This window comes from Pyxicephalus adspersus, chromosome 9 (genome assembly GCF_032062135.1).
Source record: "Pyxicephalus adspersus chromosome 9, UCB_Pads_2.0, whole genome shotgun sequence".
Lineage (NCBI taxonomy): Eukaryota > Metazoa > Chordata > Amphibia > Anura > Pyxicephalidae > Pyxicephalus > Pyxicephalus adspersus.
This window is the reverse complement of record NC_092866.1, coordinates 30,756,044-30,770,607: the sequence shown is the minus strand read 5'-3', so window position 1 is coordinate 30,770,607 and position 14,564 is coordinate 30,756,044. Positions and strand designations below refer to the sequence as shown.

The following is a 14,564-nucleotide window of genomic DNA, read 5'->3' as shown; positions in this document are numbered from 1 at the left end:
ATTTGGGCACTCCAATGGATCCCTGGAAAACTAAGGTCCCCAAATACAACCCCGCATTTGCGACATATGTTTCATTGCTGGGATGGAATTAAATATTCTAGTGGACTAATGTCCCTATTCCTCCCTCTACTTCCAATTTAAAATAACCCAACATTACTTTCAGGGTGGGAGTCAACATCTGCATGTAAATGGTGGTCGGATCACAATTACTCTATTGTTTATTTGCTTTTGGATAGATCGAGAGTTCTTAGGTATTCTATCCAGGATACTCATGATGCTTCAGGTAGGGAATGCTTTCGGTACTTACAACTAGGTCACTGGTTTCTATCTCTATTCCAACAAACAGACAGGTCCACTTTTTTATTGATGTGACAGATCCTCTTTAATATTGATGTGACAGGTCCTTTTTATGATTGATGTGAAGTACAGGGGTATGTAATAGTATTATGTATTATTATGTATCTTTTTAAATGTATTTGGAGGCTGTAGAAGCTCTACAAAGTCTCGAAAAATAACCCAAATTTTTCCCCTATTGACTAATGGTGTTGGAATTCGACATTCGACTACCCGAATAATTTTTGTCTATTCGAGCGAATAGCTGGCGTATCGAATAGTGAGCTATTCGACCAACACTAATCTTGGGTGCCCAAGAGTCTTCTACCTTTTTTTTTTTAGACAGAGCAGTTATGTTGCCTATGCTTGGCCTCAGCGGGTTAGCCCAACCTTTCATGTAATTGGGAGACTGTGCTCCCCATATTGACAGGTTTTTGTGATGTAAAGATTAGACCACAAAAAATTATTTCATAACTTGGGGGGGGTATAAAACCTGCTTATCATCCTAACACTAATACTTAGTTGAAGCACCATTTCATTTAAATTCAGTCTTTTTGGGTAGGAGTCTATCAGCATGGAACATCCTGACTTTACATTACTTGCCCACTCTTCCATACAACAGTGCTCCAAATCTGTCAGATTGTTATGATATCTCTTGTACACAGTTCTCATCAGGTCACCCCACAGAATTTTTATTAGATTTAGATCTGGACTCTGACTGAACCATTCTAAAACTTTATTTTTCTTATGATGAGGTCATTGTTGTGTTGAAAGGTGACATTCCTCTTTATCTTCAGCTCTCTAGCAGATGCTTGAAGGTTTTGGGCCAAAAGTAACTGTTATATGGAACTGTTAACTCCCTCGCCCATTACTAAATCTCCAGTTCCAGCTGATGAAAATCAACTCCAAAGCATGATACTGCCACCACCATGCTTCACCTTGGGGATGGTGTTCTTATGGTGATAAAAATTGGTCTTTGTTTCTCTAAACATACCTTTTAGAATTCCAAAACTGGCCACAAAGTTCAAGCTTGGTCTCATTAGACTATAATACATTTTCCCACATGCTTTTAAGAGATGTGTATTTTTTTTTTTTTTTTGCAAATTTTAGTCAGACTTGAATGTTTTACTTTGTAAGTAGCGGTTCCACCTTACAACCTTACCCCATACTCATGACATATGGAGAAAAACTCCTTCCAGTTCTTGGCAGCGTCAATAATGGTCCCATATTTTCTCTGCTTTTTTATGACTGCCATCACCATTTCATGGTATATCCAATGCTGTGGAAATATTTTTTGTTTCTTTCTCCTGATACCTTTCAACAATGGGACCTTTTTGATGCTTTGTAGGTTTCCTGTGAACCATGGCTTTTGCTGTATCAGGCAACTAAGTAAATGTCAGGAAATTCTACTAAAATAGCTGAACTTTATTTGGGGTTATTTAGGGTCTCTTTACTTGGTGGCAGATATGTACCCAAGAAGAGTGAATACTGTAATTAAATAAAAAAGTGCTTTAATAAAGTATTAGTTTAACCACCTGAGCGTTACACTGATGTCTAGATTTCTGTACCAAAAGCGTTACAGGTTTTCATGAAATTTTTTTTTTAAATTGTAGACCTGTACCTTACAGAAATATGTCCAAACAGGGTTCTAGTAGATAATATGAATATAAAAAATGTTTGAAACACACAATCATGTAAAAAAAAAATACTTTTATTAAAATTAAAATACACAAAAATCAGCTTAAACAAGAATACATAAATAAATGAAAAATACTGAAAATGCGATAGTTCGGTATACTGTATATTAATATATTTTTCTAAAACACCTCCCTAGTGTCCAACGTCACATACCTATAGACAACCACATAAATATATTTTGTATTATTTTGTATTGGTTTGGATACAGGACTTTGTATTGAATCCAATACAAAATATTTGAATATTCCACTACGACCCCCATCGATGGGCGCATGCACTCGCATCATCAGGAATCGCCGAGGGACGCGTACGCAAATGCCGGGTATTCTAATTCTTTCCAAACTTCCATGCAAAAAGTGTTACATTTTTTGCATGGAAATTTATTTTGGATCGTAGGCTCTAATTCACTGAATTACCGCATAACTCACCGAAATATGTCCAAAATTTTATAAATTTAATAATAAATTTTTTTTTTATAAAACCATAAAAAAAACCTTAAAAAAAAAATCTTTAAAAAAAGTTTTAAAAAAAAAATAGTGTATAATGTAATGTACAGTAGCTTATATATATATTATACAATTATATATATATATATTATATAAGGATTTCTTTGTATTGGACTCAATACAGCTTTTCTGTATTGAGTTCAATACAAAGGAACTCAATACAAAATTTTGAATTTCCCGTCCCGCCTCCCTCCCGCGCCGACGCATGCAGCGACGTCACCGGGAAACCCCGGTGATCGTCACTGCACTCGCCGGCTGAGCAAGGAAGGGGACGGACGTGTCCGGAGGAGCGGAGGGAGAAGGTGAGTATTTTTTTTTTTTCTGTCCAGCGTTCGACGCTGGACAGAACGAGGGGGGAGAGGAAGCCAGCTGGCTTAGAAGAGAAAGCCAGCCGGCTTCCTCTTCTAAGCTGGCTGGCTTTCTCTTCTAAGCTGGCTGGCTTTCTCTTCTAAGCCGGCTGGCTTTTTCTTCTAAGGAGAGGACACCCGACGCTGGAGGACGACACTGGAACACGGACCCGACGCTGGAACACGGACCCGACGCTGGATGAGCACAGCGGGACCAGGTAAGTGGGATTTTAATATAGACGAAAAAGTACGGGGTTATCCATCGTTGCAAATATTTTTTGCACGAAAAAGTACGGGGTTAGCGGTTGAGAGGTTAAGGGTGTGCACATTTATGCAACCAGCATATTGTACTTTAATATTTATATATTTGTATATAGATTTGTTTGGTTTACAAATTTGCAAAAACATGTACAGATTATTAGTCACTTTAAAGTTGGGAGGAGTTCTGACATTATTGTCGTCTCATTTTTTATGTAACAAAAAACTTGACTTTTTAACAGGAGTGTGTACACTTTTTATATCAACTGTAGGTGTGTCAGTCAGTCTACTATGAATGTTAGTAGTGACTGCCACATTGTGTGTTCTAGGGTTATACTCGAGTTAGCAGTTTTTCTGTTTTTTCAGATTAAAGTAGGTACTTAGATTTATATTCAGATCGGTTTATATTAGAGTACATATATTATTTAAATTCCATTTTTTATTATTTTCTACCATATCGCCAACAATATTCCTGTTTATAAATTCGTAAACTATAATCTGTCCAAACATATTCACACTCGGTTTACCAGTTTTCAACTGAGCTATGAGGAGAGATTGGCTGAACTGAATCTATTCTCCCTTGAGAAGAGACGTTTAAGGGGGGATATGATTACCCAGTATAAATATATAAAGTAATTATATATAATAAATAGTCCATTTACAGAACTCTTGTCCAAATTGTTCACTTTGAGATCATTACAAAGAACAAGAGGGCACTCTTTCATCTGGAGAAAAAGAATTTTAAGCTCCGGATAAGGAAGGGACTCTTCACTGTATGTCAGTCAAATAATTTCTAACCCCCCAAAAATCTATTTTAGTCCTGGCTTGTAATGTGATAAAACAGAGCAAACACTGAGGGGTTAAATACATTCACAATGCATTGTATAGCTCTATGGACATCCCTGTTTTTCTGTCATAGCTGGATGTATTTACTCACTAATTGTTTCTTTATATGTGATATATTTGTAAAAATGTAATGTTTGATGTCCTACGTTACTCTTTTTTCTAGGTACAGAGGTCACTTGATAGGTTTTTCCACTCTGTTGTCACAGTAAATGAAAAGAAGTATTGTTCTGTCTTATGGTGAGTAATAACTCCTATTATGCACCTATTCAGTAGTATTTTCATTGTGTGATCGATGACTTAGTCAACTGGCTGTATGCATTATTAATTTGGAACTGGATCCCTATATATACAAAAAATTTTATTTGTTAGAAAGTAATCAGTCTTAAATTGTTAAATCATAAGTTTGCAGGATGACCTATGAAATTATCAAATATACTTGAGTAAAAAATAAGAAAAAGAATTTTGGTTTATACTCGGGTCACACCTGGTGCCATGACCTAATTTAAAGGGAATAACAAACTCTTGCCACTTAAGACATTATTAGAGCTTGGTACATACTTTACATGAAGATACAGCAGCAGTGGGACCAAGAATAATGCACAAAATATTGTTTAAAAGCAGGTGACCCATCAAAACTAACTCTAAAGTACACAATATTTTACCCTGTAAAAAGGGAAAAAAAGATAAATAGACTGAGCCCATCTGATAATCCTTTCTTCTTTTTGTTTAAAAAAACAACACACCATGGATGTTCTCACAATACTTTTTTTGCCATTTTGATTAATTACTACTATGAATGTTAGTAGTGACTGCCACATTTTGTGTCCTAGGGTTATTCTCAAGTTAGTAGTTTTCCTGTTTTTTCAGATGAAAGTAGGTACCTTGGTTTATATTCAGATTGGTTTATGTTAGAGTACATATTGTAATTATATTCCATACACCAATTGTTCAATTTTTCAATATTTTCTACCATATCGCCAACTAAATTCCTGTTTATAAATTCCTAAACTCTAATCTGTCCAAATATATTCACACTGAGTGTAACAGTTTCAATCTGAGCTATGAGGAGAGATTAGCTGAACTGAATCTATTCTCCCTTGAGAAGAGACGTTTAATGGGGGATAAGATCTCCCAATATAAATATATAAATGGTCTATTTAGATAACTCTCATTCAAATTATTCACTTAGTGATCATTACAAAGAACAAAAGGGCACCCTTTGCGTCTGGAGAGAAAGAAGTTTAAGTTACAGATAAGGAAGGGTCTCTTCACTGTAAGGTCTGTGAAAATGTGGAATAGGCTCCCTCAGAAAGTAGTTTCAGCAACTACTATAGATTGCTTTAAGAAAAAGCTGGATGTTTTTCTAGAAGCACAGAATATAACTGGGTATTATAAAGTAAAGATAGCAGAGACCATTGATCCAGGGAACATCCGAATGCACCATGGAATCAGGAAGCAATTTTTTTCCCCTGTTGAAGCAAATTGTACCAGGGTTTTTTTTTCCTTCCTCTGGACCAACTATGTCCATAGGGTTTTTTTTATAAAATATTTTTATTAGTTTTTCAAAGTAAAAATTCTAGTAACATTGTCACAGAACATAATGAATTGGACACAAAATAGTGGTATTAAAGAAAATAACAGTAGCATATCATTGGAATCAAGATGAATAAAACAATGTGCCCTGTAAAGTACAACATAGTATAGTACAGTTACATAATGTATTCAACAACAATCCCCCCCCCCCAGTCCAGAGTAGGAAACAGAAAGAAATCAAAACAAATATCAGTTTGTGGTTAAATTGGTGATGAAGAATTAAAAATCAATGTAATATAAATTATAACTGCAAAGTTTTACTGTAGAGAATGTGGTGATTCAATAAACATAAATCTTACTAAACTGTGTATCGTAGTGGACCCTCTTTGGCTCAAATTAGCCATGGAACAATATGATACTAACAAAGGATACCAGGCAGTCATTTAAAAAATAAAAACTCTTTTTCGTATGTCAATTGGTAGGGTAGCTTTATATGATTCCCAGACTTCAAAGAAACCCCCAACCCAGGATTCCTTTGATCAGGAGGCCTCTATCCGTTCCATTTGGAATACAACCAAAATTTTTCAAGAAATAATTTCAGTGAGGGCGGGTTCAATAGAATCAAATTATGTAGAATGGTCTTTGCAACCATTGAAATTTTTAGGAGAAATTTGCTGCAACTTGTAGTGTTTCTAGTGCCTTGAGAGTGTACTTCCCCAAATATTGCACATTCGGGAGTTAATGATAGATATTCCACCAAATTTGGAAGTGAATACATCACCACCATCCTCCAAAATACTTAATTTTAGGGCAATTCCACAACATTTGGTATAGATCTGCCTCGAAGTTTCCACATTTCAAACATTGCAAAGAAGAGCTTAGTCCCATCTGATAGGAACATAGTGGTAAAATATAGGCAAAGTGGAAAAATTTCACAATCATCTCCCTGTACATAGGGGAAAAAAATAGTTTGCAAAGCTCTGCGGAAGTTTAGTAATGTCTCGCTAGGGGTGATTTCTGGGGAATGTATCATCCATCTGTACAATCCAGTGCTCTGCGTTTGATAGATGTGAACCCTGTAATTATTATAGGCTTCACTTAGGGCTTTTTTAACATTATTTGGGGGCCACAAACAACTTGGCTCAATCTACAGGTGGTAATTTTTTGATGATGGATGATACATAAGGGTTTAGTTGTAAATAAGTGAAGATTTGCATCCCCAAAGAAGGGTACAATGCATTCATGGCCAAAAAGTTATTTTCTGGGTCGGACAATTAACTGAGGATCAAACCTTTAGTGCTCTTAGGTCTCCTTGATTTTTCTCCTGCGGTTCCTGCATTATCCAAATGTAGATCCTTGTTTCGCCATAGAGGAAGGAACAGGGAGGAGTGGAGAAATGTATTCCTGATTTTGTGTCAAACGTACCAGGCAGAGTACAGTAATGGATTCTGAAGGATAGATTGGGGCAATATTTCTCTCTGTATATGCAAGAGGTAAAAAAAAGATAAGTCCCTTGGGTCAGTTGTTGCTCTAAGGAAGCATTAGCATAGCAGGCTGTACCATGTATCCAATCCTTAATGTATGTAGTAATTGTTGCCCAATTATATAGCTCTATATTTGGGAAATTAAGACGTCCATTTTGAACTGGTTGTTGAAGTATACACATTGCTATCCTGGAAATCTTCCCTGCCCAGATAAATGTTTTGAACAGTTTATAAATCCCCTTTAGATCCAATTGTTTTTATTAATGTGGCATTAGTAAAGTATATAAAATTTTGGGGAAGATTAGATTTATTTTATAAAATGAATCCATCCTACATAGAAAAGCTGCAGAGGGGCCCATTTTTGCAATTGCTCCTAACCGAGAGCCATTGTGGGGGAACATTGGAGTGGTTAAGATTAGAGGGGTGTTTGGAAATCAGAACACCCAAGTACTTCAGTCTGTGCTTAGACCATACAAAAGGATACTGATGGTTCCATCTCTGCTTAGTGTATTTTTTCAAATATAAAGCTTTAGATTTTCCTAGATTTATGGAGTTCCCCAGATACAGTACCGTATTGTGTTAACAAATCAAGGATAGCTGGCAAACTTTTTATGTTTTGCAGTATAGAGAAGTAGATTATCCGCAAAGGTGCTAATTTTAACTTTCCGGTTACCTATCTGGAGTCTATAGGGTAAGTAAAAGCAAGTACCTCGGTTTATTTCCAGACCAGTTAATATTCTAAATAAAAAATAAAAAAAAATTATTTATATGAGCTGGGAGGAGGTCCAAGGTGAACTGGGAACTGTGAGTAAAGACACCGACTTTGTTACAAAAGATGTATGGTTAGAGCCTTAGAGTCCTCCACAGCACTAGGTTGGGCTGGATTGCTAGCTAATAGGAAACCTTGTTTCCTATTTGAAACACCCCCTGTTGCTACGGGTGATCTCACAATATATATAAATGTGTGTATATTTATGAACTGAGTGGCTGATGGATTTCAGCATGAGGCCATTTAATTTACAGGGTTGAAACAATGACACTTTAAAGGGTCTCAAAACTTACTTTTAGCTCCTAAATAGCCCTCTATCCTAAATAGAAGTGTGCTCCTGTTTCTGTGAGTATGTAGTTATATACTAAGTAATTGCTTTATCATAAGCGTTCATTTACTGTTCCTTTTTTAAAACCTTTTTATCTACAGTATTTATTCAGTCATTTTATAAAAGTTTTTTTTTTATCCATACCTTTCTCTCGGTTTCCCAAAATGATGGCCTATCTGTGCAGTGCATACATACTGGGGAATACCTTTACAGTAAATTAATATACCTTCCTCCTCTACATCTCTGTACTTACATAGATCTAAAGGGCTACAGTCGAGAGTTTTGTTTGCATTTCCCAAACATAGGTCCTTCTGTGCTGCCTGTTCCTGCACAGTACAGCCCCATTTAAAGGGTAAGTCTACTTCATTGGTAAACAGAAGGTAATTGGGCTGTAGTGCAAAGACAGTAGAGAAGGACTTATGGTGAGAAAATGTAGACAAAGACATTGGGAGTATGTGTGTAACCGTGGGAATAGTGGAAAATGGCACTTTTCTCTTATGAGGAAAATGTGTAAGGGTTAGTTAGGAAAATTAGAGAGATATAAGTTACTGTAGGTAATGGAAGTGATAGGAGCTCTCAGAAATAGAGGTTCCACCTGTGTGCAACCTAACAACCTTACTAAGTTTAATTTAGATATGAAGGTAAAAAAAATAAATGATGGAACCCTAGATTTTTCTGTTATCACTAAAAGATAATAGAGGGATCTATCTGATATGGTTAAGGTTTATGGCGGTCTACAATGGTGATAATAGGGGATTCTATCATAATGTAGTATGATAGAACAATTTGTTGCCAGGATCACCTCAACTAAATAAGCAGCCTTTGTCCCTGGTGTCGGGGTTTGGCATGTGATGGACCAGAAAGATAAATGGCTGAAGGATGACCTAGCTGACTTGGTCCATGTTCGGACAAATGATAAAACTGCCTTTAAAAAAAAAATGGTCAATCTTCAAGCACGTCCAGAAAATACGGAGGAGTCTCAGAACACTGCCAGCAATAAGGATTTCCTATTAGGAAAATACATATTAAGCCTAGCTGATGTAAAATATCCCCCCAGATCCCATCATCTTGAATTTGATGAGCCTATCCCTGGAGAGGACCAAAGAAGCAAAAGCAAAACCCCAAGTCCTCCCAATTCTTGGTCATCCAATAATCAGATAATCAGTTATCAGGTCTCAACAGAAACATCCATATTAGATATGAGAAGTTGCCTTAGCATCACCTCAAACCCCTGGACTGGGAGAAGGGCCAACCAGACAACAAATTGTGCTTGAAGTGTTTGAAATTGAAAGTTGTAGACATCTAAAAAGAAAAAATAATGGTAGTCCTAATTGTACTAAAAAACAAAAGGATTTGGCAAACAATGATGGTAAAAGCAGCAATGGTTTAAAGAGCCTGTTCACCAATGCTAGAAGTCTAGCAAACAAGATAGGGGAGTTGGAAGCCTTAATAAGTGAGGAGAATTATGACTTAGTTAGTATTGCTGAATCCTGGCTTTGTTCTTCGCATAAATGGGCTGTCAGTATCCCTGAGTATACTCTCTTTCGTAAAGACAGTCAAACGAAAGGGTGGTGGTGTCTGTCTGTATGTGAGAAGTGATCTGAAAGTGAATGTGAAAGAAGAAATTGCAGACGGAACAAGTGATAAGGGTTAAGGCATTATGGGTGGAGTTGAATGTGGGGTTGAATAACACACAATTTAATATTGAAGTCTGCTATAGGCCCCCCAATGCTAAGGAAGAAATAGAAAATCAACTACTAGCACGAAAAGAAAAAGCAGCAAAAAGTGGAAGTGTTTTAATTATGGGAGATTTCAACTACCCTGACATTGACTGAAGTAGTGGCACTACAGGAACAGCAAAAGGGAGGACATTTGTGAATTTAATACAACATAATTTTATGGTACAGTTTATAGAAGCCCCAACTAGAAATGATACTCTGCTGGACCTAGTTCTTTCTAACAATGCAGAGCTTAAAACACATATGCAAATAAAAGAGAATCTGGGTAGCAGGTACCATAATATGATCTCATTTAGTGTAAGCTGTAAACAGGAAGCAAAAACAGGAAAGCAGGAAACATTTAATTTTAAGTGAGCAAATTTTCCAATTATTAAGGGCGGCTCTCTGTGACTTGGACTGGGAGACAATATTGTCCTCAAAGAACACAGGACAAAAATGGGAATGTTTCGAGTCTGTTATACAAAAACAAACTGAAAATTAGATTCCAACGGGTAATAAGTAGTGTTGTTGTTCGAATTGGGGTCGTCTTAATGTTCGACCCGAATATGACCGTTCGAATTCGGGCCAACCCGACCCGAATTTTGTTGGATTTGAAACCCCGAATTCGACCCTCCCACAATGCCTAGGGACTTCCCCCATAATGCCTAGGACTCTCCAATAACAGCAGGGATGCTCCCCTCCATGTTTGTTGTGGCAGGCAGCCGATTGGCTGTCTGTCACTGCATGCCACACCGGGCAGCCATTGGCCTATATAAGGCCAGGACGTGCCTGCATTTACCACTCCTGACAGAGATTTGCTAGCATCACAACCTTTCTGTGCTGCTTGGCTTGCTTTGTCAAAGTAGAAAAAAGTGCTTTACTTAGTTAGATTGTGTCACACTAACACTATTAGTCAGATAGATTGTTGGATTGTACTGTATTGGTGCAGTCCTGAAATCTACTGTACTTAGGTAGAGTGTTTCACTGTTAGCTAGATAGATAGATAGACAGACAGACAGTCAGTCACATACATACACGCAGCCAGAGGTAGGGTACCCTCCCTGACTGCATTCACAGTATCACACTTGTACTGAGAGAGCGACACACAGAAGCCGTGAATACTGCAGTATATAGTTTGTATACTGTGCTGCATATTACAAGCGTCCCGACTGAAGGAAAGTGCTGCATACAAAACACACACAGCGCACTTGCATTTTTGGTGTCATCCCCCCCCCCCCCCAATAAAAAAATCCACTTACTGTACAAATTTACACTTTGTAAAGCATATTAGCTACAATGTATTTTGCAGGGTGTCAAGCCACACAAAAAAACTTCTACAATGTCTGGCCAAAGAGGAAAGAGCAGCTTTGGCAGGGGTGGCAGGTGGCAAACAAAGCATTATGAGTTTGTTTTTAGCTGCAGACCCGAGAACAAGAAGCGCGCTGTAGGTGGTGGGCGTCCATTATTATCACACCATGAACAAGAGATAGTGGAGTACATGACCTAGCCTGGGTCAAGTGATTGTACCCCCCTCTTCATCCCAGACACAGGCCTCACAGGTGTCCCAAACAGTCCATGATACAACTGTTCCTCCTAGTTCTTTATCAGCGGCTGGAAAGTCTCGTGTACAGCAGTATGTAGAGGAGTCCCACCGAGGGGTTGGAGAGGCGGAGCTACAAGCATTCCTTTAAGATTCCTTTCGATTCCTTTTGGCACATACAGGGAAACTGTTTCTTCTGATGATGACAATGATGTCCTTGATCCGACATGGGGCGAACAAGGAGATCATCATAGGCAGGAAGAAGAGGAGGAGGAGGTTGCAGAGCGCCCTAGAAGGGGAAAAGCTGCCCACACTTTGCATTCTTCATGTACCAGTGAGACAAATCATAGTGGTCCATCGTCGGAAGCTGTCACCACAGCTATGCCTCAACAACCGCGGACCGCCACCACGAGCACCAGCTCCAGAGCACCTTTCGGCCCAGTTACATGTTCGTCCGTGTGGGCATTTTTTAATGTGCTGCATATGACAACACTATGGTCATCTGCAAACTATGCGCTATATCTGCAAACTATGCGCTCAACACTTGAAACGATGGCAAAAACCCAAACAAACTTGGAGCAAGTTGCATGAGCACACATTTAAAAAGCCACCATCCAGTAACTTGGCGGGAACACCTGGTCAGAGAGCTCTGCGCGACCACCTCCGCCCAAGAAACAAGCTCAAACTGCTCGATCTTCCTCCGCTGCCTACTTCTGCCACCAAAGGTTCTCGTGCTGCTGCTAGCAATTTGAGTGGGGCATGTAGCCGAGCATTACCTTTTTCAGGCTCCACCAGATCGGCTGCTGTTCGTCACATTGCTAACAGTCAAGACCAGGCATCATTGCCATCCCCAACTACTTCTATCCCGTTGTCCAATCTTTCTGTGGTTGGCATTAGCAGCATCCAACCTTCCACCCCCTAGATCCTGGAGGCAAGAGGAAATATGGCCCAAATGACCCCAAAACAAAGCTATTCAATGCGGCAATTGGACAGCTGAATGCGTTAGAGCACCTCCCTTACCGGCTGGTGGACTCCAATGCACTCCGTTACACATTCCTCTGCGGGAACCCACAGTATGTTATGGCTAAGCAACAGTATTTTGCAGAAAAATGTGTTCCTGCTTTGCATGAACACGGGCAGAGCAATGTGTCCATGGTCCTGCAGCACTCATTTTCTGGCAAGGTGCACCTGACAACTGACAGTTGGTCGAGCAAGCATGGAGTGGGAAGATATAGTTCCTATACAGCTCACTGGGTAACTTTGGTGGCAGCAGGGGAAGATGCAGCTGCAGCAAGGCCTGCATACCTACCTCCGCCCAGAGCCCATCGCCATGCAATCTCCTCCTCAACCTCCACTTCCACCTCCTCCTTTGACTCTTGTGTCTCAACCTCTTCCTCCAGGGACACTGTGTGTCTGTGTGAGACACAGCCAGTGCCAGATTGGTGGATTTACAGCGAAATCTCAACCTGCCAGTGCACCGGTTATTTTGTGATGTGGCCACATGTTGGAATTCCACCTTTCAAATGCTGCAGCGGCTGGCTGAACAACAGAACGCAGTGGTGGATTACGTGGCAGAGTCTGTTTGTTTCAGACGTATACCTACACTACCTTTCTTCAGCCCTGCAAGTGGATGCAAATTGAGGACTTGTGCACTGTATTGTCACCTTTTGAAGAGGCGACCTAGATAATCAGCAGGGATCAGGCCTGTGTCAGTGACCATCCCCATCATATGCCTGCTGGAACAGATGATGGTGGATCTCAGACACGACACAGAACGGAAGCTGGATCAAGAGATGATGTTTCAAACATCACCTACTAAGCCTACTAAGTGCCTACTAAGTATAGTGCACCACAAATCCACGAAGAGGAGGTGAAAAAGGATGAGGAGGACATTGCAGGCATGGGAGAAGGGGAGGAAGGGGCAGAGGAGGATATTGAGGGTACATGGCATCCATCCACCCAAACACAAGGCGGTATGTTCCGTGGATGGCAAGACCAGGCGGAGGAGAACGATGACGACGACGACCCTGTGCTGCTTTTCGACCCACAGGAGTGTGGGTCCACAATTACTTCAGCTGTGGGAAGTTTGAGCCACGAGACAACCTTCATGCAGGAGTGCAAAGCCAAAGATCCGCGCATACAACACCTAAAAAAAAAGACTGATGACTATTGGATTGCTACATTACTGGATCCACGTTACAAGCCTGAGATATAACAACTCGTCTTGCCCCAATACAGGGGAAATAAAATGCAGCACCACCAAGAAGTGCTTGTAAGGGACTTGTGCTCAGCCATTCTGGCTGCCAGCAGCAGCAGGGATTCCTATGGCAGTTCCACCAGCCATGGAAGCCAAACAACTGCCTTAAGCGGCATGGGTGGCAGCAGTGGTAGAGGTTGTCCAAGCCAAACTTTGCAGGCTTTTTTTCAGAGGAAGCAAGCTGCCAGTCCTGCAGCAATTGCCAATGACACTCAGCAGCGCTACTCAGTCATGATGCAGAAATACCAGAGCTCTACATGGGACATCTGCAACCTGCAAAGCCAGGACCCACTGGGCTACTGGGTATCCAAGCTTGAGCAGTGGCCGGAGCTGGCAGAACATGCCATTCGCATCCTTGCCTGCCATCCGCAAGTGTGTTATCTGAAAGAGTGTTCAGTGCAGCTGGGTTGAGTGACAAGTGGATTCGGCTCTCTGCAGAAAATGTTGCCCGAATCACTTTTATTAAAATGAATAAAGCAAAGGATCGGCAATGACTTCAACACCCCCTCTGCAGAGTGTACTGATTACTCGTCAACTGCTGCACGGCCTCCTGACACCTTGATGGGAAGAGCACATTCACAGCCTTCGGCATCTCCTTCTACTCCCCCTTGTGGCCCTCTACCTCTACTCTGTCTCTGAGGCCTATATCTTGCAATGGAGCTGTGTCCCTATTTAATGTACAGCGCTGCGTAATATGTTGGCGCTATATAAATCCTGTTTAATAATAATAACTGTCTAATTTTTTTTTACGGAGCACCTCCCTCAGGGCTCTCTGCCTCTACTTTGAGGCCTATATCACTTGTAACGGAGCTGTGATTCATAATTAAATATTTTTATGTTTAGTATACAGAAATGTTTATTTTGTTTATAACTCTTGCAATCTATCAAAATAAACTGAAAAATGTTTGTATTTCTGTAAAAAATACAGATATTTAATTCTGATACCA

The 14,564-nt window shown here is 39.8% G+C and overlaps 1 protein-coding gene across 3 annotated transcripts in view; it reads left to right on the top strand.

Moving 5' to 3' along the window:
- The window catches only part of DUS2 (dihydrouridine synthase 2), a 284,746-nt gene that overhangs the window by 258,381 nt on the left and 11,801 nt on the right, over positions 1-14,564 (top strand). For all 3 annotated transcript variants that reach the window (XM_072423086.1, XM_072423085.1, XM_072423084.1), the window contains one exon: positions 4,152-4,225. In XM_072423086.1, coding sequence (XP_072279187.1) covers positions 4,152-4,225 — 74 coding nt within the window. The remainder of the gene's footprint in view (positions 1-4,151; positions 4,226-14,564) is intronic.